A 27,876-nucleotide genomic window follows, 5' to 3' on the forward strand; every position below is an offset into this window, starting at 1 on the left:
GTCGTACGCCAGGTGTCAAGATCAAATGGCAAACCATTCAAAGGTTGAATTTTTAGTTTTTTTTTTTTTTTCTTAATTCCCCTGAAGTGCCGTTACACGCAAAGTGAGGTGTTATCAAACAGCTGACGGAGCAAAAACAATAAAACTCACCCTCTTTGTTAACGGTACTAGAGGCCATGAATGAAACGCGACTTCGTTCTCTCTCGGCCCTCTCTCACCGCCGCTCTCTTTGGCGGTATCTTCCTGTCCCTGCGCAGCAGCAGCAGCAGTTAACGGTGCATGTTGAAAAGTTCCCACACAAACGTCGTGAAAATCGAAATCGATAAGTAAGCAACGGATTTTAGCTGCCCAGAAAAAGTCCACAAATTTCAGTGAAAACCCAGCGATAAGAATCCCAAAAAGTACTAATCCAGCTGAAAAACAACAATCTTACCCGGCCATGTCCAAAAAAAGTGTTAGCCAAGTGTTTTGAATATCGTAGTTGTGGAAATGCCTAAAAAAATAAGCTAGTCTGGGGCCAGAGAAATCGATACAATACCCCCAAAAAAGGGGGGCTGCTGCGTGGGCTGCTCGAGTGAAAATTTCCAGCTAAAAATAGTACTAGATTTGAGCTTGAAGAAAACCCTTGATATCCATTGGGTTTCAATGCCAGTTATCATTGCATTTTCGTTACATAAGTTTTGAGACCCGTTGCTGCGTAGCGAACCCATTAACGGCTTAAGGACCACACAACCACCCACATGTACCACCACCACCCATTTACACAGCCAAAAATAATCGGAAAATATATGTAATAAATATCAGTGGGGCTACATTTTATCTAATCTTTAATTTGATAATGTTAAATTCTTTGATATAAGGCATGACCTTAAAAATAAATCTCCCCTTCTAAGCCACTGAATTAAGGTTTTCATATATCAAGATGGGATCTTTAAGGTGTATTATTATACCCATATATCCGCTCATGAAACCATCATACTATTTTACAGTTGCTAGAGGTAATGTAACACCATTAAGTCGGAGCTAAAATAGAAAAAAAAAAAACCAATTGTAGAGTGACCCGATTGTCGTAGAAAAAGCCCCATGATGCAGCCGCCGCCGCGTAAGGTAAATCATAAATAAATCCAATTGATAAAGGTAGTTCCCCAATAATCATTCGTACAACTCGTATTCCTGCAGGGAAACTATGTGAAATTCCTCAAGAATTTGCACACGGAGCAGGTGGCCAAGCTGCAGCTGAAGAACCAGCATGAGTGCGACCTCCTGGAGGACATCCGGCAGTTCACCATCAAGCGTTCCGCTGTCGAGAAGTCGTACAGTGAGTCGCTGCTCAAGATCTCATCGCAGTATCTCAACAAGAAGATACCCAATATACCAGATATTAAGATGGAGGGCATGGAGGAGCGCTGGTGGGTATTGCTTTCCAGCTGACTAGTAAAGTACTTCAGGGAACCTTCTTTAACTTATCTGTACGTAATCTTATAGGAACATGTGGAGCGTTTGGCGCACTGTGCTCGAGGAGAATGAGAAACTGGCCCGTGCTCGATTGGCCGCTATAGAGGTGTTTCAACAGCAAATCGCGGACGAGGCCAAGGTTCTTCGGGACTATAAGTTGGCCATAGCTAAGCGCTCGCTATCCGGAATTGTCAATGTGCAGAAGGAGCTCCATCTGAGCGTGGGCGATGTGGACAAGACCAAGAAATCATACTTTGACGAGGAGCATTGTGCTCACGATGTCCGGGACAAGGCTCGCGATATCGAGGAGAAGCTTAAGAAGAAGAAGGGCTCCTTCTTTCAATCAATCACTTCGCTGCAGAAGAACAGCGCCCGGGTCACATCTCGCAAGGAGCTGCTGGAGGAGAAGTCCTCGGGCGCCCGGAATGACTACGTACTCAGCTTGGCGGCGGCCAACGCCCATCAGAATCGCTACTTCACCGTCGATCTGCAGACCACGATGACCACCATGGAGAACTATGTCTTCGAGCGGGTTGCCGAGTACCTGATGTTAATGGGGTAAGTGTATAATGCAATGCTCATAAATTACTGCCCAGTTTTATAAGCCATCCACAAGTGCAAAATCGGTGAATCAATTATAAATTTTACAAGTCCAAAGCCATTTCCTAATCAATGTTTGCTCAAGTCGACAATTACATTCTGATAATATTTATGGCGCTACTGATATTGCTCATAAAGTTATTAAATCATTTTATTTAATCTTATGAGTCATATACATAACACTTCTGTCTTGGGAAATCTTTATCTTAATGCTGCCTAACCATTAAAATAAACATATCTTTTCCAGACGCACAGAGCTGTTGACTTGCTCGGCTACGCAGAATAGCTTCGGAAAGATCCGCGACCAGGCGCAGCAGTTGACCCGGGAGTACAACCTGCAGTGCTGCTACCTGTTCTATCCGGTGCTGAAGCAGCACATCCAATACGACTTCGAGGCGTGCGACAATGATCCGGTGCGCAAGGTGACCGCGGAGCACGAGTCCGCCGCAGAGACGCTAACCAAGGAGGCCAAGAATCTGGCCGGAAGAGTGGTCAAGGAGAATGCCTCGATCCGGGAGAATGCCAAGAAGTTGGCCCTGTGCCAGTCGCTGCGAGACTCCGGCCAGCGCACGGATCCCAACGATCCGAATGGGCCGGATCTGGACACCAAGATCGAGGAGTTCCGTGATCAAATCCGTCGATCCGAGACGGAGAAGACAAAGGCGGAGGCTTGTCTGCAGTGCCTGCGCGATGGCGGCATCAACGTGGACGAGTGGGTGCAGGAGGCCGAGATCATGGGTGTACAGGAGCTGACGCGTTCGGCCAGTTCCATTTCGATGCGCACTGACGCCTCTGGCCAGGGCGAGAATCCCAGTTCCGATTCCTTCTACGACAGCGACAAGGAGGAGACTCAGGCACAGGCAGCTGCCCAAACGAAGCCCAAGCAGGAGCAACAGCTATCCAGGGATCGTACCTTCAGCGATAGTGAGGATGAGCCCGAAGTGCGTCCTTCGGCGGCGGCAGCTTCTTCTGCAGCTGCTGCCTCGTCATCCATGATGGCCAGTAGCGCTGGTGGCTGGGATGATCCCACTGAGGTCAACTGGGGAGCTGCCGAGGAGGAGGAGGACAAGGACGAACCGATTGTCCCAGAGCCCAAGGAGGCGATCTTCAAGTGCACTGCACTCTACAGCTACACGGTATGTCAGCTTTTTTGCCACTTCTTTGACGATTCTTTGAACAGATAATCTAATCTTTCACTTTCCCCACAGGCCCAGAATCCCGACGAGCTCACCATCGTCGAAAATGAACAGCTCGAGGTGGTTGGCGAGGGCGATGGCGATGGCTGGCTGAGGGCCCGCAACTATCGCGGCGAGGAGGGCTACGTGCCACACAATTATCTGGACATCGACCAGGAGACAGCGGGCAGCGCCTTTAATGGTACTTCAGGCAATCAATTGCGCTCTCAAATCTCATTCTCATCTGTCGATTATACCGTTGACAATGAAGATCAGACAGTGGACTCGATGCAATCGCCCGACCAGGTGTCGGTCATCATGGCGCCCCAGAAGCGAGTCAAATCGGACGTGGAATGGTGCATCGCGCTGTACGACTACGACGCCACCGCCGAGGATGAGCTGACCTTCGAGGAGGGCGACAAGATCAAGATCATCACCAAGACCGCCCACGGCGTGGACGACGGTTGGTGGGAGGGCGAGCTGGATGGCAAGTTCGGCAACTTTCCCTCGCTGGTCGTCGAGGAGTGCGACGAGATGGGCGAGCCGCTCAGCGAGGGTGGCGACGAGTCACCTCCGCCCACCGCAGCGCCCACATTCGCACTGCCCCCCGCTCCGGCCCTGCCACCAGAGTACGCCCACGAACTGGAACTGGAGCTCACTGAGGATATGTTTGGTTCTCAGGATACAGCAGGTAAGCATTTGAAAACACTCCAAATACTGGATAAGATATAAGATATTATAATTAGGATATATGAATATCAATTAATTTCATTTATAGTCATATTGTTTTTAAGCACAGAATATATTAAATTTGTTAGGATTGGGTTAGGAATCCTTAGCATTATCATTTGTCTTCATTTTTTATATGGATGTATTTAACTATTTAAGCTCGTATATAACTGAAATTTTTTTAAATATTTCGGAGAGTTAATCGTTTACCCCGATTTCGACAGATGAGGATAGCGGCTATATACCCAACGGCGCTGCTGCCCCGAGTATGCCTCCGCCAGGTAAATGTCATATATCACGCTATCACCTGGTCTTTTGTTTCCCCTATCTATATCTCTATTTAAACTATATCGATATCGATTCCTATATAGTACCGAACATTTGTATAATTTTCAACTTTCCACTATCGAAAAAAAGCAAGAAAAGAAAACCTAAAATTTCCAATCAAAAGTACTGTTATACCTGCTTCTATATTCTCTAGAGGTAAACCTATTCTCCAAAAGTGCAGCTCGTCTAACTACTAACCACTTATATACCACTACTACCACCACCAATCCACCACTAAATCACCAAAAGTTAACCACAAAATTACCACGAATTACCACCATTTATCACTGTAACTACTCTCCACTACTCTCCGTTAATGTGCTATTTTGTCTCTCGTCTCCAAAAGTCTTCGCAAGTCTCCGCAGCCGAGACGAAATCAACCGATGAAATGCCCTACGATTTCTTACAGTGTTTTTCTTAGGCTGCTTGTCAGAAAGTGTCGTGCCGTGTTACCGTTATTTCTCCAACTTCGATTATTTCTTTTTGCAGCTTCTCTTTATCTCTTTATATATACGAAGATATAACTGTGATGTGTGTGTGTGGCACTGATATTTCAATTTAATTGCATTTAAAGCTTTGATTGGTTATTAATTTGTCTGAATATCACGTTTTTCTTTTATTGCCGTTTTGCATTGATTGTTTTTCTCTCAGTGTAATTGTGTCTTTGTGTCATTTAAGGCCAGAACCAAAGCCAAACTACTGCCAAGAAGGGTAATTTAATAAATATGCTCTTTTATCTAAACTATCTTATACCCGAAACTTTTCCTGATTGAGTAATTCTTAGTGTAGGAAAATCTGTTTCAACTCCACTGTTTGAGAGCATGTCCAAACCCCCTCTTAACTATTGTTAAACTTTCAAAATGAGATTTTCTTCTTGGTATATAGAAAAATATATATATATTCGGTATAAGGTTTTTATCAACTATTACCCTAAAGTCTTTTAAATAAAATCTATACATAGATTTAAATAAAGAAAAGCCCTTGTTCTATGTATATAGTTCAATCCTATCGGTTTACACCTGTAGCTCAGTAGTTATCAGACTGAATTTGGAAAGCTAAGACTTTATATGAATCCCTAGTTTTCTACCGATCTCCTCCCGCATGCTTGTCAGCCTCCAATCTGAATAAATGTAACCAAAAATTTTTGCTAAAGTTTTCATTTTGTTTAGTTTCCAATTGTCAAACCTAATCGTGTACTTAGATAGTTTTTGTTCCAAGGCTGCCTTGACTTGATTCTAAATATTTTTGGTTTCCTCCTCACCGCTCTATAACATTTGGATCGATAAAATGTATTCATATAAGATATAATACTCCGAAAATATGATTGATACTAAGCCAACCAATCTTTTCTCATTTATTTTTAACGCATACTCAGTACTCATCCAAGAGCCTGGCATGGAGGTAAAATATTAATATATTAAAAAAAAAAAATGTATATATTATTTATCACTTCTGGATATAAACATAAGATATACTTAATTATAATTTATATTTTCTTTTATATATAAACATATGTTTTACAATATATCCCTTTTTCTTTATCCTATCAGCTAATGATTCTTTGCACTTTTCCAGGACGATCTAAGTGACGATGGGCAGCCGCCGCCGTCCTTGCCGCCGCCCCAACTAGCGAAGGCGGGCGGATCCGCTCCTGGATCTGGGAGCAAGGTCGAAAAGGGGGCGGCGGCATGTGGCGCCAACACGCTAAACTTAGGTATGGCACAAATAATTGTTACCGCTGCAACCCCCATGGTTGAAGACGGTGCCGATAAATCTTTCCCACCAGTAGGCGAGAGCGATGCGCAGCCGGAGGAGCAGGTGTCCAAGGAGCAGCCGGCGGAAGTGGCCAAAAAGCCAGATATTGCGCCCAAGCCGCTGGCCAAGGTGGCGCCACAGAGCGCGCCGGCCAAAGAAGGTAATGCTGGAGTGAGGCCCGTGGTGAGCATTACACTGACCGAGTATCCATCCTGTGCCGCAGAGGACCAACAGTCCTTCTCGGAGGGCACCGATTCGGCTTCGGTGGCCGATGTGCCCGTACTACAGGATGCGGAGGATCCATTCAACGAGAAGGCCAAGGGAGAGTCCGGCGACGGTTCGGGATTTGAGGCCAATTTCGAGGCCAACTTCGATGCCAACTTCGATGACGCCTTTGCTGGAAGCGGAGGAGGTGGGGGCGGTGGAGGTGGCGGTGGGGAGCAGTCCAACGACTTGGACATCAACGGAGAGGCAGCAGGAGAAGCAGGATCTGGATCTGCGGCTGGCGATGAGGATATTGAGGCACCCAAACAGGTGGTCGGTGGGCGAGCTAGCATACCCGAGGAATTGGACTCAAATCAATTGGCACGTTTGCAAAATCTGAAGGAGTCGAACGCTTAGATTCGGAGCTCCGGTCTCTACCTCTTGGTCGGCACTTCAATGTTGTTTCTTTTGTTCTTTTAGGCACACTACCATGAGCATGAAATATACTATGTAGACTATAGCCACGGACAGTTATAGAGCGGATCAGCGGAACACCACAGCCACAGCCACAACCACAACCAAACCCCACAACACTCGATAGCATTTCGATCTCACACTCATCCCACAACCTATCCAACAAATCCAAACACACAGATGATATAGCCTGACTCAGACGGACTTATCGCAGCTTATCGATCGGGTGGCGGATATAGATCATAGCAAGCCCTATCGAATTGGTTATACCTATTAAAGCAACTAGGTTTGTTTCGGCCGCCCGATTTTACATACAACGACACAATAGCAGGATATAGAATATATGTATGTACTTAGATCTGGTCGGGATCCCTCTCCCAACTTCACGTACAGCGCTCAAATTGTGTACATCCATTTGAATACTTCTTCTGACTGCCTCTGGGGTTATAGTTAGACATCAACTGGGCCTTCATAAACAAAACCACCATACGATATATTATAACTATATAAATATATACATAATTATGTTAGTTTGTAATGTGTTATACCCTCGGACACGTATGGAATACATTAATATATATATAAATGGCATATTGTAACGTTTTGAAAGACAGCAATTACTTATGTAGCACTCAGACACGGGTCTTCGAATATCAGCATCCACAACTAATCGAGCAATAATATGTATATATATCTAAGTGAATTAGAAAATCCAGTTTAGCAGCATTAAGTTAGCCATTCGCTTGAACTTGCCGCCAACAAAAGCCAATCAACTTCAAGGTCAATTCAGTTGGACTTATTTCCCGCTTCTGTTCGCTCCTCCACTTAGTCATAGGATCTCTGCACATTATAGTAAATTAATCGAAGCCGATGACGAATGTATTCGAGTCGATCGAGCGGATCCGGCAGATATATATTGTTGTAATTCTATGCAAAACACTAGCCTAATTAGTTAAATGTTTTCCGTGTCTAGTAAAATGGTCTAAGTTAATGTTGGATGCCAGAACGAAGATATTTGAAATTAGTAAAAAGCCTACTCAATGCGATACTTTGTTTGCGATACTCGTCGAATAGTAAAGTTCATGACTCTCACCAATTGGATAACTTCATATTCACATAACCGATATTACCGATAACAATGGATAACAATGATGAAAACCCAATATATATGTAAGTCGCAAACTGAATTGTATGTAATTTTTGCCCCGCCCAGTGAGTTAATCAATGTTTTAAGTCATAGTTTACGTACCTTCTGTTCGAAAAACTAACAAATAAAATTTCCACTTTAAAGCAAGAAAAAATAAGATTTTGTTTTATCGGGGTACCTAAAATAAAACTCAATGGATTGTAATTTTTTTACATATCTTTATTTATATTCACTTCATTGCAATATTATAATATTCCTTCTTGGTTTGCATTTTTCCCTTTGGATGTTTTTAGTTTTAGTATTTAACTTAATAATATAGGTTCCTTCTTGGGTTTTATCATTTACTTTCTTGTAACACTCATCTCTTATTATTTTCCCTTTTTTAATTATTTTGTTATGTGTGTGTTTATCATTTATATGCTATAGATAATTATTCTCATTTCAGTTTTCCTTTTTTTGGTTTTTTCTTAATTTTGTTTTTCATTTTATATAACGAAATTAACACAGTCAAAATTTGTGATCAGTGATCAATCATTACATACGCATTACGTTTTAAATTATTCCTCTTGCCTTTCCCTCCCAATCCGAGGCGCCTCAAACATAGCTTGCTTATATACTTATGTGGGTGTGGGTGTTTCATTTTGGGGTTTCCGAGGCCAATGGGTTGAGCAACCGAAATTCTGGGAATGAGGGGGCTGTGGAACCAATAATTGACAGCAGACCAATGTGAACTAGGATTTTTGTTTGGGGTCCTAACAGATTGCAGGCCGGCTGGCTGGTAATCATAAAACATGTTCATTTATTGCATTTAGGAACTCTTTTTGATGGACGGATAAAACCAAAAATTATATATAGAAACAACACTGCTCCTCGATCAGCTTTCGATAGCTGTAACTGCTCGACGACGATGGTATGAGACTTGAAGCTGGTAAATTGATGGCTAACAAAGCATACACACATATATATATATAATTCAGTAGCCAGGGCCCGCGGAAGGGTTATCTTTGTTCGGGAATTTTAGTTTCTGGGGTCCCTCATCCTAAAAATGTAATAACAAATTTGCGCATTTTATTTTTTAAATTTGCTTGAGCAAAGGATTCAACGGATAATGATGCGGACTCAGGGGAAATTGTTTAATAACAAACTAAGAGTATGCAACGTACAACCGTAAGTATGTGTGGTGTGTGATTAGTGTGTTTTATCGTTCTAACAATTCATGGTTCAATCAATATCTCATCTTGCTGCCTAGGGTTATAGACTATTTCTCAATAATAATATTCACTTGCATTAACTTTGAATTCACTTTAAAAATGTTTTTAATTACGCTTTCGGTGCAATCTGCATGAACTGGGTTCCGGTTTTTATCAGTGTATCTGTATCTGTATCTGCTTCAGTTTCTGTATCTGCATCTGTGTATTGTGTGGTACAACTTAATCTAGGGCTCTCAACTTGTTGGTTTGCTTATCTAAATACTTTAGAATTTCATTTTTGGTTTTGCTTGTTTGTTTTTGAGACCACCATACATATATAATATATAATTAAATATACATCATATACATACATACGTAATTATTACATCGCATCACGTATATATCGATCATCAATATAGATTTACTTATTTATTTCTCCCTTTCGGTTGCTTTATAAAACGTTGGTGTTGGTGCCGCCGTCTAAACAACGACACCAAAAATGCTTCAAACATTTCATTGTGTGTATAATTTAACATTTTACATATTTTCATTGTTTTTTTTTATATTTAATGCTCCGTCCTCATTGTTTTTGTTGTTGTCCTAAATGCTCTTGCATACGCAGCACGTACATATGCATATCATCGTCTTGCGTCGTTAATTTGTTTTTCTTTTATAAAAAGTCCTCACTATGGGCAACTAAATTTCTTGCTTTTCCATTTCCACAAATAATATCGTAAACTAGGTTGTAGAGTAAAAAATTCCATATGAAAAATTAAACGCATCAATTTGCCATTAAGTGTGTTTTCTTTTCTTTAAAAATGTTTGTCAACTATTTCGCCTTTGCATTGTTTACAACTAAAATGGTTTTTTTTTCATCATTAATTTACGTTCTTTGGAAATACGCTCCGAAACCGTTGAGCAGCTATTTGTTGTTGTTCTTGTCGCATCAAAAATTTATTTGACCTCATTTATAGGGATTATTTATTTTATAGAATTTTTACGAATGAACTTCAGCCATTTGTAAACATTTTGATTTCTGTCTTCGGTAACATAATTGATTTATGACTTGTATAGCTACAAAATATATCTATATATAATTGTGTGACTGTTTTTTTTTTATATATAAGCAGATATATATTATTTATGTTCCATATCACCGATTTCACTTTTATGTTGCCGAGTCTCGGATCATAACTATTTTCTTGGGGAATGTTTTGTATGGCTGGTTGATCTCAATTGCAGTTTGCTTCAAATCCGTTTCACTTGGCTCAGTAAATCATAAATTAATTGTTAAATCAATTATTATTTTGGTAAACCTTATATTGCTTTCTTTCGCTCAGATTCCTAGTTAAGATTTGTGATACTCTTTAGCCAACTGTTGGTACAAAATGGGTAAGGACTCTTGGTGCATTTCGACGTAGAGCAGACAGACGATGGAGGTTGTGGCTAAAGGGTATCGAATAGTCGAGTCACGACTCCATCTGTTATTTCATAATTGTTTCAATTGTTTCAACTTGTGTCAGTGAGTGTTTGTGTCTGTCTAGATCGTTAATAAAGTAATTTTCCTTGGGTTCTCTTCTGTAGTCGTTCTGCTGAATTGGTTAGGTAGTCCTTAAGAAGGGTTAAAGGTTTCGTCTTAAGTATATATCTAGGGTTCCATAGCTGATCCATTTTGGGTCACCGCCATCCGCATTCGCATACGCTGCCTGTCTTCCATTCATAAGTACTTTTCGTATATACAGTTAATTGTTTTTGTGATTTTCTCGTTTTCCATAGGGAATAGGGTTCAATTTGGTTTGGTTTACATATAAAAAACTCGTGCTACATATACGTAGGTGCCTAAATACGTTATATGAATATATATATATATATCTCATATACTTGTGTCGCCTTAAGCCATACTCTATGTACATATACGTGTGGTTGTCTGTGTGTGTGTGTGTTTTGGCCATATTATGGCGCTTAACTAAGTCCTAGCTTTAACTTTAGCTAACTGTACAAAATTCTTTAGCCTTACGATCTGATCTGCACTTGCACTAATCATAAACACTAAATTAAAATTCATTGATGATATTTTGGTATGGCTTGCTTAGTTATCTCCATTGTGCTAAATTGTATTTTAATTTCTTTATTTTACGTTTAAAGTTAAACTCACTTGCCTTTAATTTATGTGTAAGAATTAACTTAACTCTTTTGTTTCTTTCTCTTTGTGTCTGTGATTCATCGAGGAACTTGAGCGAAAATTCAAATATATATATATATATATGTATATGTCGATATATACGTCGAGTATCTGTGTCCCATTGTCTGCCTGTCAGTGTGTTGGTGTGTATCTGTGTGACATTAGGCTAACTTAAGACGGTGCATCGTAAGTATAATTATCTTTTGTTTGCTTATCGCTTTATTGACTGCTTGAACGCATCCGAGTTAATCGCTTAATCGGACCCGATTACATTAACTAAGTTTAATTGCGAAGTTTTGCTCCTACTTTGCTTTGAGAATGTTCCGACTGTCTTCTGTTTGTATTTACACATTGAAAATCAATTGTCTTCGTTCAATTTTTTGTTTGGTTTTTTCTTGTTTTAGCAACTATTTGTTATACCTTATACGCTATTTTTCTTAGGCAGTTTCATTCATACTTGTGTACTCTTTATGTTCTATGTTCTATTTGTATTCGTTTTTAATTAACTGGTATTTATTGGGCTTACTTGCGTTTGAAAATTTCACTTAGACTTTAGATTGATTTCTTACGGTGCCGCAAAGTTGTTTTCGAAAAGTTTTTGTTTTTATATCGGTTTCAGTTTGATTCTTGTGTTCGTGAGTGAGTGAGTGCATATTGAATAATTTGTTGTTAGTTTAAAGTTGAAATAAAAATTGGTGTAACTAAAATGAATCGTTATCGTTCATACTATTATTTCGCTATGTCAATTGCACTAACTATTTGTATGACTTAACTCCGATGCTTTCTTATAAAAGGTGCGCTCCAAAGTAATCGATAACATCCGTGTCGAGTTCAGTGTGTATGTGTCTTGTGCAAATGATTAAAAACCACTCGATCTTACGTGACTGCCTCGTGTTCGATATACATTTAAAGTTAACTTAACGAAATCATTCGCCAAACTGATTTGCAATTGTCGAAATTGTTCCTCTTTACTACATTTTGATTTCTAATAAATTTGGCCATTTCACTTGGAAGCGCTAAGTCAGTTCTGAATAAATCAAATCAACCAACTGAATGGGCAATCAATGGATCAGCATAGTGAGTACCGGTTAAGTATCGGTTAAGTTCAGGTTTGGTTTTCCTTGCGGTTACTGGGAGCGTGCAGCTAAAAGGAAGGGGGAACGCACTTAAATTAGAGGAAGACTCTCCGGGTGTTTTGCTTTTGAAGTGGGAAGCAAAGGTCGTTCGTATCTTAAACTTAAACTCAAAATCGCCGCAAAGATAATGGAAATTATTTAACGTCTAGTATTTTGGTGTGTTGAAATCAACTTATCGACTGCGCTATTTCGAGGGTTTCTCAATGTCATCGTTCGTTTCCGTTTAATGCCTATGTTGCGTATGATTTTTGATCGTTATATTTGTGGTTGAAATGGTTTTTTGTCGGTTCATAATTCTCCTCAACTCCTTCACTTATGCCTTTCGTTATATAATTTTCACTACAATTTGCTAATCTGTTGCTTTTGATTATTCTTCATTCATTTATACTCGTTTGGTTGTTAATGCTAATGTTGTTTTCCTTATGTTTTCTTTTATATTCTGTGTAAATCTATTTAACAATATTCTTTGCTTTCGACCTTGTAATATGTGTGTGTGTCCTTTCCGCAATTGTATTAAACAATAAACTCTTCTGCCTCTGCATTTTTATATCGCTAGTTAAAATTAGTTTTGTTTCCGCTTCGTTTTTTTGTGCCTATTTTTCTGTATTTTTTTGCGGGTTTTGGTTTCTGCGTTTTTTAGTTTTTGTGTGGTTTTTCAGCGCCCTGCCAAGTTTGACTCTCTCGTGCGCTGTTCACTCCTGTGTCCTTGGGCCACGCCCTCGACTGCTTGCGCCGCTTGTGGACGACGCCCTACTCCTCGCCCAGGAGCACCAGATCATCGGCGACCACGTCGCTGACATGCAGGTAGATGATCCAGTACATCAGGTTGAAGCACACGAAGCACACGGGGAACACGATGCGTGAGTACTTGTCGATGTCGGAGGGCGTGATGCCCAGCAGCTTGTTGATGTCCTGTTGGTGGAATGAAGATCAGGATGCGATCGAGGATCAAGGATCGATCAGGTTTGGGTGGTTGGTGGGGGTAACGGAATAGATTAGTAACTGTTTCTGCAGCGGATCAACCTTTTAAAAATCGCCGCATTATGTACGATCTTTACCTTTACCTTTTTTACTTTTCCCGGATGCAGGAGATGGGCTGGAACCGCTGCCTCCGGATCGCCACCGCCCTCGGGCGGTCCGCCCCCGCCTCCACCGCCTCCGCCACCGCCGGGCGGTCCGCCGCCCTGGCCCGGACCCGGTCCATGCGATTGCGGACCGCCGCGTCCGCCATTCACCGTATTCTCCAGCGTTCCGCCCTTGGAGTGGGCCTTCGGGTCGTGGACCTTGAATCTCACCTCCTGGAACAAGGGTCCCACTATCGAGCAACCGCGCGTACCAACGTTTTGTTGGATATTGGAAAAGCCGATTGGGCGGTTACTCACTGTTTGCTTGGGCGCATGCGGATGTCCATGGCTGTGGGCGTGGTGTCCATGCCCGTGGCCATGTTCCGGTCCCATGCCCATACCGACGCCCACATTGACCCCGCCACCGGGTCCTCCGGGTCCGCCGGGTCCAACGCCCACTCCTCCGGGTCCACCCACATTTGCATTGGGATTGGGATTCGCCTGCTGTTGGTTCGCTCCGTCGAGCTGTTGCTTTTTCTGTTCGGCTATCTTTTGGATCGCCATAAATCTTTGTTTTCGCATTTGAATTCGTTTTGCCATGTAGCCGACCGTGGCGTATTCTATTGATTGCGATACGATACGATAACGATTTTGATATTTGATTTTGATTGAACAGATTGCAATTCGAATATTCGTACAGATTTTGGAATTTTGTCGATGGATAGATAGTTTTTGATTATTGATGGACGGTTTGGCATACGATTTGGTGGTTTTTGGAGGGGGGGGTTTTCGATTTGTTAGAATAGGTTGATATGCGGATGCAGTTCAAGAATTTTGAGTCGTGGTCGGTTGCCGCATGAAGTTCGGATGATATATTTTGTTGTTGTAGTAGTAGTTGTCAGATATATATAGTTGGATAGATTGTAGCATTGTATATTTGGTAATTTGGTGCGGGTGGGTTTCGTATACGGTTTCGATTTAATGTCGGATACAAGGAAAGACAAATAGAAAAACAAAAGAAATTTAATTTCCATCAAGAATTTCGCAATCAATTTTCAGTTCATTTTTGCACAACGTCTATAAGAGGTGAGCGAGGGGGGGTATAGATTTGGGGGTGGATTAAGGATGGGGCTTATCGGGGACTATATAGACTATAAGTAACATTTAGAGTCGTTTGAAGGGCAAATATTGCAGTGTTTCTGGTTATTTGGGGTAAGTGAAATCAAAAATTAAAGTGATTTTCTTTTCGTATCTCCATTTTAGCCAGGCAAAGGAAAATTCGAATAAAGCAAGTCTTGTGTGTGAGTGAGTTAGCAATATTCTAGAGAGACAGAGAAGGAGACAAAGTGTGTGTGTTGCTGTGTGAGTGTCTATATGAGTGTGAATCTGAGTGTCCGTGTTTAAGGCTGTTCTGGTTGTAGTTGTTTTGTTGTTTTTGTGAAATGAGTGGAAAAAGTCATTTGTAAGCCAAACGATTTATGTACACATTTATTCCTGCAGTTGAGACCATCATTCAAGGAAAATGTTCATGTGCGTGCCTTAAATGCAAATTCATCGAACAGGGTCGCCTGTTATAAAGGACACGAAAATTTCCAGCGTTTTTTCAATTCGATTTTGTTTTGTAGCTGCTTTGTTCCTGGTTTTGAGCTTCTCTCGAGTTGTCATTATCCTTGGATATGTTACGGGTTCAGATTTCAATTGAGCGGTGTTTTTGTGAAGGGTATTTTCAAAAGAGGGGTTCTTTGAAATCGCATACTCGCCGATGAAGGTAAATAGAACAAGGGCGGAACAGAAACGAGTAACGAGTAACTAGTAACGAGAGTACTTACCAGCGAAAAACAAGGTAACCAATCGCTGCAAAAAGCCAATAGAACAAAAAAGAAAGCAGACTACGAATGATATCTTACCTAACCTCTGGAGGTTTATTATCTGGGTCGATTTTTATATATTTTTTTGTTTTTTTTGTGGCGATTTGGCAGCTTTCATGTCTGGGTCACCCCTTTAAGTGACCCAAACTTGAGAGCTCCAAATCGCAGATACTTGTATCTTTAAGATACTTTTTGTCGCACTTTCTTAGGCTCCCTTGTATTTTTTCTAACGGGGCTCAGTTGTCTCGTAGAGTCTTCGGGGGCTGCGTCTTCTGGCTGTTGATCGACGACTTGTTGAACCATATTTACAGTGTTTTGTGTCTGTTTCATATTTTTTCGTACTTGTTTTTTGATTCAATTCAATCGCGAGTCAAGCCAGGTGTGGCGCAGGGCATGCTGGTTTCGTTTTTTTTTTTTTGATGCGCTCCCTCTCATGATTTTTATTTGGTGATAAATATATATTTTTTAGATCGTTCTACACGTACCCTGGTTTCGATTTTGATTTGGTTAAGGTGCGTTGTTATTTTGTTTGTACATTTTTTTCGGCTTGCGATTTTTGCAGCTTGCATTTTTGCATTTTGGCGGAAGCTGGGCGTATATTGATATCTGGGTACCATTTCAGGTTGAAGTGTGTTCGATTTGTTCGTCTCGGGTGCTCGAACACAAACTCAACCTGAGTCGGCTATTAAAATAGATGGGCATATGTACGAGCTCGTACACATGGAGAGGCTTTGCTTTTGTAGGATGGTATTCGGTTTATTGTGTATCTTTTCTTTTTTTCAGTTTGGCTGAAGCATGCTTCGATTCTAGGTGCGAGGTGCAAAACAGTTGGGACAGGTGGGACGTTGGGGGTAAATTTTCGTGCCTTTACGCTCGATTCGCAGGCGCGTATCTATGAATTTGCATACATTTTCTTTGGATGATAGTATTTCTTTGTATTGAAAAATTAACAAGAACATACAAATACGAAAAAAGAGATTTGTTTCTTTGCAGTTTTCTTTTCATTCTTATTTTCATCATTTTTTTTTTGCTTTTCTTGCTGTTGTTGTTGCTGTTTGTTGGAGTTGTTGTAGTTGTGGGTGTAAGTTGTTGCTTGAGAATTGTTTTAGTTGTTAGATAGTTAGAGAGAAAATTAAAGTTAGCATTACGCGAGGTCACCACCGAAACTTGAGATACATATGATGAAAATTTCAAAATATACTAATTTTTAACAAATTGAATTTATAGAGAATTTAAATAGAACATATATCAAGCTTCATTTCATTTAGGCGTTTGACCCCTTTACAGTGCCTCAGGTGCAGTGCATTTCAGCATCCCTATGGATAGACTTTAGCTGGTCCTTTGGCTCCATAAGAAATGCGAAACAGTTTTAAGTTTAAGTTTAAATAGATATTAAACTACTGTGGTTTGGTCAAAACTCTGGTGCGTTTTCGCATTTAGCCAATCAGTTAAATATTTAGAACGCAATTTCCGAAGACGCAGATCGTTTTGCCGAGGAAACTAGTGTGTTTTCTTTTTTTTTTGGATGTATCTGCAAGATTGATTTGCTCAACGCTAAGCGTGGCACAGAAAGCTGGCAAAAGTGTGGTTTAAGTAACGAATAACTGAAAGCTGGCTCGGTTCAACTTGGCCAGTAATATCGAAATGATAAGGATATAAGAAATGATAAATTCGGAATCCATATGGATCCGCTGCCTGTGAGTGTGAGTGTGTGTTTGGTGTGAGAGAGATAGAGAGATATATGGGGAAAATCGTTTTGCTACTGGTTGGATTTTCGCTCAATGGGTAGTCGGTTGTTTGGAATCGGTTTTTAGGGGAATCGGTAGTTGTTTGTTTACCCAGTAGACTGGCAAAGACCATAACGAAGCATGTTCCCAGATAGACGTCAATCGACTTGACGTACGAAATCTTTGGCAGCGCTGCATTTGTTGACGACATCAAAGTGGTCATTGTCAACACGGTTGTCACACCGAGCGCCACACGCGCCGGCGTTGCATTGCGATTGAGCCAAAATGATACCCATGATATAATAACGATCAGTCCAGAGGGTATGTAGATTTGTATAAGGTAGTAGCCCATCGAACGCACGAACTGAATTTCGCAGGCTAAACGCGAATAGTTGCCTGCCCGCGCCAATTGCGATTATTTTCGATTTTGATTATTTAGTTAATTTCAATTTCGATTTTTCGTTGCATCAGCGTGTTTTATGTTTGGAAAGAGAGAGAGAGAGAGAGTAGAGATGTATACAAATTTATTAGTAATTAGTTCGCTAAATGGATTTTATTTGCAAATATTTACAAACAATATTGGCACTAGAGCTGGCAAGTAATCAATGGCATTGTAAGTTCTAATATTCAGATTATTGTAGATATTTAACTTTAAGTGGAAGCCTCTGATTTCTTGTCAGCTCCATTTAATCGGTATTCATCACCAAAGAAAATACACAAAAATTAACTCGAAACTAAACAAGAAAAAGGTAACGTATTATTTCAAAATAAAAAATATAATTAAAACATGAGCGCTTTTTTATATGAAATCATGATTGGCTGGCACCTTCCTGGAAACATTGGTAGTTTCGATCTATGCGACGCTTCGTTATCAGGCAGGCAATACTTCAATAAACAAATATATTTAAGTACTTAAGTATGGGCTATAAACGAAATGGCAAATTGTCAAGTCAAAGCTAGGTCAAGAACTAAACTTGAAGAAATATTCTATGCATTCCACATTTATCCTTGCAGAAGGTCCACATTAAAATAGATGTTAATTGCATTTCAAATTGAATTGCATTCATATATAATTTGTTTAAGGTTTTATTAGGGATCATTCTGCAAGGATGTCCTCGCTTCGACTTAACCGAAGCAATAATCGTTGTTATTAGGAAATTAATTCAGGTTTTAATATGTAGATGGTTAGTCACAAATACTTTAGGAATAGAAGTGGCTTGCATTAAAATAACTAAAACTGACCGCAAATCTCAAGAAATAGTTAAATAAAAGTATACAAAATGGAGGCAGCTAGTCTAAGACCTAATTAGGAGCATTTGAATGGCCTGCAATTTGTGGCTATTTGTCTATAGTTATATTTATTTGGTAAAAGAAACTTTGTAAGATGAGAGCATGCTTGGGAGGGCGTTTTGTTTTTTCGATATATATATATATATATATTTGTTGGATATTTTAAACTGGTCATATGTAAATATATATATATTTAATATGTATAAATGGATTTGAACTTATCATTGTCGCTTTTTCGTTAATTTTGCAAACGTTTGAATGCTTTTTACGTATGTGAGTTGATTGAAATTTTAATATATTTTGCATTACTTTTTCGATTTCGGATTTTAATATTAATGCCTTTGTTGTAGTTGTTGTTGATTTACAATACAGAATGTTTGGTGTCGATTGTTCTTGGTTTTTTGTTTGATTATGCTAATGAGTTTCGATAGCGTTTTAAATTACTGGTAAATACGTTTGTAGATAGCTGTTGTTGTAGTTGGTAGTAAAAACTAATTTCAGTGACTAGTTAATAAAATTATGTGTTCCATGTGTGGGGGTGTGAGTGTGAGCATGAGTTTGGGTGTTTGGCAGCTTAAAAAATTGGTTGATTATGTTGTAATAATGTCAGGCATAAATCAAAAGCATGATTTACTAAGGAAAAGCCATATTCAGTTAAGCTTTGCTATATCGATTACTTTATGTTCTCGGTTTTTTTTTGCATATGATTAATTTCACTTTGCATGTTTGGTTTTATAATACAAAGGTCGCTAGGTGAATTGTTTTTCAATCTCATATTGATTTCTCTTTAATTTAGTTCGATTTTTGTTGTATTTTTTGGCATTGCCAATGATGAAAATTGGGTTTGTCTGCTTCGTTTATATATTTTGGTTTCTGTTCTTGTCATGGTTCGCTGTAAAGTATGAACTTATGAGCGTTGAAATCAAGGCACAATCAACTGAGATTTCGAAAATAAAATGAAAGCACAAAGGAAAATCATACGATGAACGAACTAAATCGAAAAATTGTTGCTAGCTTGTAACATGCGTTGAATTTGCGTTTAAAGATATATGAACAGTATCCGGTAGGTTCGAGTACGAGTTAAAGTGGGAAAAGACTAAGACTTGGTCTCAATCTATATCAGGCTCTCTGGACTCTAGACTATGAAGTGGGCTAATGTTGAATGCACTTGTTGATATAGTTAATATTATTTTTTAACTTTATTGCTTGGTATTTGGTATGCTATGGATTAGATTAGTTGATGAAACAAACGCTAGCTAAAGTGGAAAATAAGTTACGTAAAAAATCTTAAGATGCTTAACATGCATTTCCTGTATCGCGGAGCAACCCTGCTTGAAGCACTAACTTCATGATTGATTCAATCATTGAGTGCTTGAAGCCGGGTTCGATTCCACCGATAGTTAGCCCAAGATATTTGGCAAGCCTGTGTTTTTTTTTTTCTAGGTTTTGAATTTGGAGAACTTTGTACAAAATGCTGCTTGGAAATTATTTCGAATTGAGAAAACGAAAGGAGAAAAGAAATTATTGAAACGAAAAGCCTGAAGATTAGAATTGAATCGAAAACGCAAAATCAAAACGATATATTTATATATAGTAGTTATATATAGATAAGTCATCATCGGTATTATCGTAAATATATATAGGTAAAAGTAAAGTTTGAAAGAAAATCGGTAACCGTCTACAGGTACCTGTGGTAAGACTGATTTCCATAGCTCTTTGCCGATGACCCAAGACCTTAAATTGGGGCAGCGAAACCTCACTCGAGACACCGACCGAGTTGGGGCCTTCGTTCCATTTATAGCGGATGTCACGCATCGTGTAGCCGACTATATATGGTGTATATAGTTGGTTGTTGTTGTAGTTGTGGTTGTTGTTGTTGTATTCGTTGTAGTTGTAGGTTGTAGGTTGTAGTTATGTTTGCAAGTTGCATTTTGTACAGTTTGGTGTTTAGTTTTTGGTATTCGTTTAGGCGAGTTTATATTACAGTTGTTGTAGTTGTTGTTGTTGTTGGCACAGTTCGGTGGTGAGGTTGTCGTTGTTGTAGACGAAAAATATGCATAAAACAAAAAATACATTTCGTGAGACTATTAATAAGTTCTATTCTATCATAGAAAATTTCATAAACAATTCAATATACAATTCATTCGCAGTGTGTTTTCAATTCATTTTGGTTTTGTTTGATATTATTTGGTTTTTGGTCTTCCTTTTTGGTTGAACATTTTCGATTTGGTTCGGTTGCATTAATAGTCTCATTCAGAACTTGTCGCTTTAAGTGTTGTTCAAAAATATATTTTTTGATTTATTCCATCGAGAAGAAACTCTAAGATCATTAAAGATTGTTCGTATATTACAATTGCGCTAAAAATGCATTATAATTGTTAGATTTCCATTGGCAAAGCGTAACTATGATAAAGATTGATGAGCTTTCAGTAGGCACGCTCTGTTCGACTTACAGCTACTGTTTGTTCATATTGGCAGTAGTAGGGTTGCTTAAAACTAGAAAACTTATGGCTTATCTAATTGTTTTGGTGTCAGAAATGGGTGCTCTTGTGTCTTCTGTTTTTTAAGTCTAAGGCTTTTACATTGTTTTCAGGCCTTTACTTAAGTAGTTTCTTAGCTTTTATTTGCGTTTTAGTTGCTTTTGCCTACCCAAGCAAACGAAACTGGACTCTCTTGCGACTCGAAACGAACTGAAATGGAAACGGAAACGGAAATGGGGAACCAGAAATCATAACTGCTGGGCCTAGCTAACGCTCACTACGTCACTAACTGCTGCTTTACTGATCGGTTAATCAAACGAATAGAACGTATAAGCAAAACAATAGATGAATAGAGAATAAACAACAAATCAACGAGTAGTCACAACAGAGGTTAGTAGAGGACACTTCAAACAAAATATATATATTTATGTTTATATGTGGTTTAGATGGGAGGTTGGTTCGGTTGTTTCTGGTTAGTAGCACAAGTTACAGTTAGCACTCGATAAATAGAGATATAGTTAAATATATTTATTGGTGAAGGAACAGTAGAAGTAGACGGAAATGAACAAAAAACTTCAATTGGTTAGAGGTGCGTGTTTCGGTACTTGGATATGCGCTAACCCGTTTATCGGAAACACAAAAACAAAATACGATTACGAAAATCCATTACGACAAACGCAAAACGGATAAAAGTTCATTGAAAAATGCTCGTCAAAAACAAAGGAAATGGTAATGTGATTATATTCATGTTTTTTTTTTTTTTTTTTTTTGCATATATATAAGTATATATATATACATAGATTTTTACGATTTGGTATGATTTTTTAATGTATGGGGGTACCTGTGGTTAGGTTTATTTCGGTCGCCCTCTGCCTGTGTCCCAAAACTCGGAACTGCGGTAGTTCGACCTCACTGCTCATGCCAACACTACTCAGTCCATCTCTCCAGAAATATCGGATATCTCGCATCGTGTAACCGACTGCATGTTGTTGAAGAACATTGTTGTTGGATTGTTGTAGTTGTTGAGTTGTAGTTGTAGTAGTTGTTGTTGTTGCAAAAAGGGGGTTCAGTTGTTAATTAATTGATGTTATTGTTTGTTTGTTCTGTTTTGGGTTTGGTGTTGGATGGTTTCTGGGACTTATACACAGAATACTTAACTCACATACTCGATGTTGGTTCGGAATAAAGAGAGTCTTATAAATATGGTGAGTGTGGGTGTGGCATAACTCGAAACCGATTTCTGTGGCGAGTTTTGACAAAGAAATTCATATCGAACGTATATACAATAGATAGATCTTAAGCAAAAGCGTGCTGTGTATGGGTTTTGACTTACAGTATATGTAGTATAATAAACTTAGGATTACAGGGGCTTAAAGGGCATAATTCGAGTTAAAGACAGAGGCAAAAAAGATGTATCGTTTTCGGTTTCACAAGAATCATCGGATATTATTCATGGGCTGGAACCTTCTGCGGTTGCTGAAATTGAGAAGGCGACCGAAAACCAACCAATCTTCTGCATGATTTTAGCGCCATGATATTGTGAACTGTGGATAGTGATATATTATAGTTACTGTTTGCTGGTTGATAGCTGTTGGGTAGAACATTCGGGTAGATGCAGATAATAATGCACATGAACTGGGTTTGCATGTGACACTTGAACTTTTATTCTTCGGTGGTTTCAAAAAACAAACATAAATGACCAAAAAGTATCTGAGGTGGGGAGGGGCAAGAACTATTTGAGTAATTGCATGAGTTGGTTCGTTGGTGGGGCGTGGGGACAATTTTGATTGAACAAAATATGCACAATGAACTGAAAATAGATATTCGAACGTAAAATCAAATCTATTGAGAGCTAGGATTTAAATTCAACTCCTTGGCGCCTAACCTCTGTCTAAAGACAATTAAATTGACGTAAATTCAATTCGATTTCCTGCTATTTGTGGCAACATAATTGCTCGGTTCACAATTGTTCATATCAAAGGCGACTTAATTGCTTTTTCCTTCTCAATCGAATTTGTTTCGGGCGTGTAAGTGTGTGTGTGTGTTCTGTATCTGTGGCACTTAAAATTTACTTGCTTGCATTTCAATTGTTTCGGTTTGGTTTCTTTCACATAAGCTTGTTTTCGATTTTCTGCCCACACCGAACAAACAGCGCACGGCCTTTGCTTGAGAGTTGAGCTCGGCATTTTTGGAGTGGCCAAAACTGAGTGCAGATGGTGGCTAAAAGGTGCAGGCTACTGGCTAAAATAACAGGTAATTGCAAAGCTCTCGACAACACTGAACAATTGCGCAATTTTCTGGGCCAAAAATCACTTCATTTTGGCCACTCCCCTGCCGACATTCTGAATGAGTTGGTTTCTTGTTCACATTTTGGTTATTTCTGTTTTATATGGTTCATTGACAATTTTCACAGCTTAATCATCATCATTTCTTGTCGTTTATTACATGGCTTAAAATTCATCAGTAATTCAGATCAATGTACTTACAGCTTTCGATTTCAATGTGGCACAGCTGGCGATCCATGGGGAAATATTGTAGATTCATCGGACACGATGCGGTAATAGTCAATCTAAGTGGATTATTTCACATTTTTTTGGGGGGGTTTTGGGGAAAGAGAGATTATACGATTAGTAGCGAATTCATGGGCAACCAGGTGTACATCAACAAACAAACGAGCAGAGGGTTTCAAAAAAATTACATACTATTTTATATACACACAACATTTACGAGGTTCTGGGGACTGAGGGTATTCAAGTCATTACATACAGAGCGAGTTCAATTGGATATGAGCTATTTGTTATATATATTTTTGCTGCTGTTTTTTATTTTGGTAAGTGAGAGATACTTTGAGTGGCAGTTTAGTTGTAGATAGTGAGGCGATTGGCTCTTACGCAGGGTTTAACATTAATTGGCTTACTTAGTTGTCGTTGGTTTAGTTGCTTAGAGTTGCTTAGAGCTACGAAAACTAAACGCTACTCATACTTATTTTGTGGCTTGTTGCTTGCTCTTTTTTTTTTTTGGTGGCTTCTGGGGTTTTGTGGCGATTTTGGACAGATTCTTGTTTAAAGGTAGTAGAAAAATGAGAGCCCAGTAGCCGAGCTACTGCGGCCAGTCAAACCTTTTTGCGGTGTCAAAAACACGTGAGACAAAAGAAGGTACCGTCGATAGTCATGCAATCCCTGGATTTCGATGGTTGTCGTCTAACGATTCTTGATCTTGATTCTTGTGATTGGTATGGGGGAAATGCGTTTGTATCTTTCATGAGCCACACAATTGGGGATGTCGAAGTGATGGATAGTATAGTTCCATTCTATCGATGTTATGAAATGATTTATGTTTTTATCAGCCAATCGAGTACAAATTTGGCCAGACGCATTTTTGGAACCATCACATAAAATAAAACTTAAAATTGAATTTCAAAACGATTTCCAGATAAAAATCGATAGTATCGAGAGTACAATCGCACAGTTTGCACCTCTAATCGATGACTTTCATGAAATGTACAAATCATTAAGAGCTGCTTCGCTCGAAATGTGCCAACTTTCTTTCACTTTCACTTGCCAATTGAACTCACTTGATTAGTCTTAATCGCTTGGAAGAAAACTGTTTTTCGTTCTGTAGAAATTTTCCATTTTCATTTCGATTTAGTAAATTACAACATCGATTTATACACACACAGAAAAAAAAGAGTTAGTTGCAAAAAGGGCCAAAAAAGATAATTTTAACGATAGAGTAGAATGTTTGAAGTATTTTTTTTTTGGTTGGTTTGGGGTTAGTTTTTCGGTTTTGTTTTGGTTTTTTTTTTTTTTTTGGATGTAGGGTTAGTTGTAAAATAGTTAAATACACATACACATATACAGACAATTAAAAATGTTAATGTTCGCTTTCATTGAGAAAGTAGATTTTGAAGTTGCAGTAGTTGAGGTGGTTTTTACCTAATACTTCTTGTTATCGATCCAGAATGATGCACACGTATGAATTCATTACTGGTTGTTGCAATGTGAAAATATGATTGTTTTTCATTTACAAAAAAGGTGTCAGGTACCCAAATATTCTTAATGAACTCTGATCCAACCGATAGTGTTTCTACACCAGGTCGTTTTCTATACGCTAAACGAGGATCGGTCCAAAATTGACGAAAGTAAAAATCCAATGTGAAGTCCTATTCAATTCACAATTTGATTCAATTCGATTCGGATTCGACACGATACGATACGGTTTTCGTTAATTGGGGGAAAAGGTAGCAAAAAGAGATTGAGAGGTAATTCATATTAGTAAACATTGGCAGTGAGAACTTACGTAACTAGTTAACTAAACGACTACTAACTAAACGTCTTGTGTGTTCAAAAATATATTCCAATCAACTAAAATAAATTCATAGAGAAATCGATAGAGAGAATTTGTGAAAACTAGGCAGAAAGTTTTATTCATTTTGGGCACAACAGATACACTTAACAAACACGCGAGGATAGAACTTGCGTCAAATGGAAAACAAGGAGAATTCATAACGTGCAACAATTTCAAGTTATCAATTTATGCAGGAAGATGGGACATAGGGACGCGGGGCTTCAGACAACATGCAATAACATCGAATTGAATCTTTATACAGAGTATTTTTTTTTTAATAGATCGGCACTGAGATCTTTAATGAAACTAAAAAGAAACAGAATTAAATGAAATTACTAAGCTTATTTACATTAGAAATAGAAGGGGGTCTTGGGATCGGGTAAAGCATATAAGTAGTACAGAAACCTCTCACAAATATTCGTATGGATTCGTTGCTGTGATTGTGAAGTAGCTTGGCATTTTTCTGGCTACTAAACAGGGGTTTGTTGGGTTATTATTACTAGACTACTACGGCATCTATGGCAACAGGCTGGCAGATTGTTATTTGTACGCTTTATACAGTATACAGTTGTATATCGTTGGCTTTTTGGCTTGGCTCTTTTGTTTCAGCTGTTCTTGTTCTGCTTTTTGTGCCTCGAAGCTAAGCGTTTTTGGCTACGATTGGATTGTTTAGAATCGGAGTCGATAGGGGGATTGGATTGGATTGTAAAACGACAAACAATTTGGCTGTGTTTGCTCTGTTTGTATCTGTGTGCTTTTGTATCTGTGGGTGGTGGGCGGCTGTGTGTGTGTGTGTGTATGGATGTTTTTTGGGGGCTTGGGGCGGATAAGGACAACTACTCGAGTTGTTTCTCTCAGTCTTGCATATCATTATCTTCAAGCGCGTCACGTGGCCGACAAGGAACCAAAAATTAAACAGGAAATCATGTAAATGTAAATGTTAAAGGTAAATGCAAATGCAAATGTAATAATAATAGTTGTTGCTGTTGTAGTAGTAGTAGTAGTAGCAGGTAATAACATTTGTAAGTAGTTATAAATATTTATAGGGCGCGCACACTGCTTGCTTTTTGGGTACTTTGCCAGTACTTTAACGCACGCTAAGTGGTGCTAGCTGATACGAGTCTACATGGCGTATACGTATTTTCTAAAAGGCTATGTGTTTTATTAATGCTGTGAAAATTGCACACGGTTCTCGTGGGTTGCCTGCAATCTTCTCCCGGCTTTATTCTAGCAGATTTGGTTTCCACTCGGCTTCTGGCGCGCCCAGAACAAAAACTCAAACACAATTTGAACTTAAAAACGAATCAAAAACTCAAGCGTAATCGAAAAGGAATATAAAATTTCGTGTGGATTATGCAATTTCCATAACTCTGTTTTTGGGTTGGTGGGGTTTTTGCATTGCAAAAAGGGTTCTAAAAGGGTCAACCTGGATTTTCGTACTTTTATATTCTTGGCACACACAAACTCAACTCTAAATACGAATACTTATGTGCATGGCGGTATTTATAGATGGTACACAATTAACCCAAAACGTGAGCGGGTCTATCGAGTTGTTTGTGTTCTTTTTATATATCTCGTTATAGTATACCATTTACAATTTACATATGTATAGACATGTGTATGTGCTGTATGTATATTTCCGTTTTTTGCTGTTTTTTTTTTTTTTTTGGTTGTAACCTCATGTCATGTTGATTTTAACTGGCTCGCTGCTCGCCTGAGTTTGAATTGGATTGGACGCGTTCTCTTATGTAAATTTGTCCCAGTTTTTACAAATGAAAAATTGTAAGATATACTCAGGATCCACAAATATTTTTGAACTTTAACCATAAATTATTTTAGATCCGGAAAATATATTTTACTATTATTATTTTTATTTAGCTATGTCCTTCTGTCCGTTAGTCTGTCTGTCCGTATGACTTATATGGCGTTCCCTCTTTTGTGTAAGCTTATTTATTAAACGTATTTGTTTCACAAATAATTTAAGAATAATTAAACCGGATTAAAAATACTAAACGTTTTTCAATCGAAATTTTTACTTTTCGCTTTAAGGATATTCTCAGTGTATTTGCATGGGAATCTGTTACTGTGGCTATGTGTGTGTACGCGTGTTGTTGTTCTTGTTTCGGTTTGGCATTGGCTCAGTTTATTTTTGAATTATTTTCATTAGCAGCGTAGCGATTCTGTTTTGTTACCGGCTCGCAAAATGTGGAAATGAAAAATTGTCATGTAAGAAATGATCGGGCTGGAAATGAACATGTTGTTGTAGTTGCATTCTTGTTGTTGCTGTTATCCTTGTTAACGTGTTTTCTGTGCTGGATTGTTTTCGGCAGTATGTTCGTGTTTACGTTCCTGTTGGGCATGTTATTTTCGCATAAATTGATTGCCAAAGCCAAACTGTGCGATTATCTTGGTTGTATTGTGTCATACGAACATTTCCTTAAGGCAAAACAGTGAGAGTGTATTTTATTTATACGTGTATGCAGCAAAAGTGCAGCGAAAAGTCTGTGTTCGTGTGAGTAATTCCCTATGAAGTGCAGTTGTTGCACCCTGTTTTTTGTATCTTTTCCAACGAAAGTATTTGAGTATCTGCGAATTCTCTTGTGCGCCAATTGATGTGATTATTTCTCATCTGTGAGATGCTCTCTATTTGTCACACTAAATGATATAAATGTATTAAGAAAGTCTGACAAAAAAAACATACAATACTAGAAATGATGACAAGGATT

At 38.9% G+C, this 27,876-nt stretch overlaps 2 protein-coding genes across 26 annotated transcripts in view; one reads left to right on the forward strand and one right to left on the reverse strand.

Moving 5' to 3' along the window:
• The first annotated feature begins 178 nt into the window (after positions 1-178).
• On the forward strand, positions 179-8,020 carry LOC6737387 (protein nervous wreck). 12 transcript variants are annotated; one of them, XM_039293543.2, is made up of 13 exons: positions 181-326; positions 990-1,107; positions 1,180-1,409; positions 1,486-2,013; positions 2,303-3,191; positions 3,264-3,921; positions 4,184-4,240; positions 4,965-4,997; positions 5,662-5,687; positions 5,862-6,000; positions 6,073-6,201; positions 6,265-6,626; positions 6,726-8,020. In XM_039293543.2, exons 2-13 carry the CDS (start codon positions 1,084-1,086, stop codon positions 6,780-6,782), a joined length of 3,132 nt encoding a protein of 1,043 aa, XP_039149477.1. In that variant the 5' UTR covers positions 181-326; positions 990-1,083; the 3' UTR covers positions 6,783-8,020. The 12 variants fall into 12 exon arrangements, with proteins under 12 accessions (XP_039149470.1, XP_039149472.1, XP_039149473.1 ...); XM_039293544.2 differs by having other exon boundaries at positions 6,076-6,201; XM_039293546.2 differs by lacking the exon at positions 4,965-4,997 and having other exon boundaries at positions 182-326; positions 3,264-3,432; positions 3,502-3,921; positions 6,076-6,201.
• Positions 8,021-8,064: 44 nt separating this feature from the next.
• LOC6737389 (gamma-aminobutyric acid receptor subunit beta) overlaps positions 8,065-27,876 on the reverse strand; it is a 34,920-nt gene continuing 15,108 nt past the window's right edge. For 4 of the 14 annotated variants that reach the window (XM_016169890.3, XM_016169894.3, XM_016169896.3 and 1 more), the window contains exons 5-10: positions 24,739-24,965; positions 23,290-23,372; positions 20,012-20,149; positions 17,145-17,429; positions 13,433-14,058; positions 8,065-13,286 (exon numbers count right to left, since the gene is read on the reverse strand). In XM_016169890.3, coding sequence (XP_016031132.1) covers positions 13,125-13,286; positions 13,433-14,058; positions 17,145-17,429; positions 20,012-20,149; positions 23,290-23,372; positions 24,739-24,965 — 1,521 coding nt within the window. In that variant the 3' untranslated portion in view covers positions 8,065-13,124. Of the gene's footprint in view, positions 13,287-13,432; positions 14,059-17,144; positions 17,430-20,011; positions 20,150-21,644; positions 21,783-23,289; positions 23,373-24,738; positions 24,966-27,876 lie in introns of all 14 variants that reach the window. The other 10 variants (XM_039293554.2, XM_044923120.1, XM_039293550.2 and 7 more) reach the window with 6 other exon arrangements.

Source organism: Drosophila simulans, chromosome 3L, assembly GCF_016746395.2.
Source record: "Drosophila simulans strain w501 chromosome 3L, Prin_Dsim_3.1, whole genome shotgun sequence".
NCBI classification, from domain to species: Eukaryota; Metazoa; Arthropoda; class Insecta; order Diptera; family Drosophilidae; genus Drosophila; species Drosophila simulans.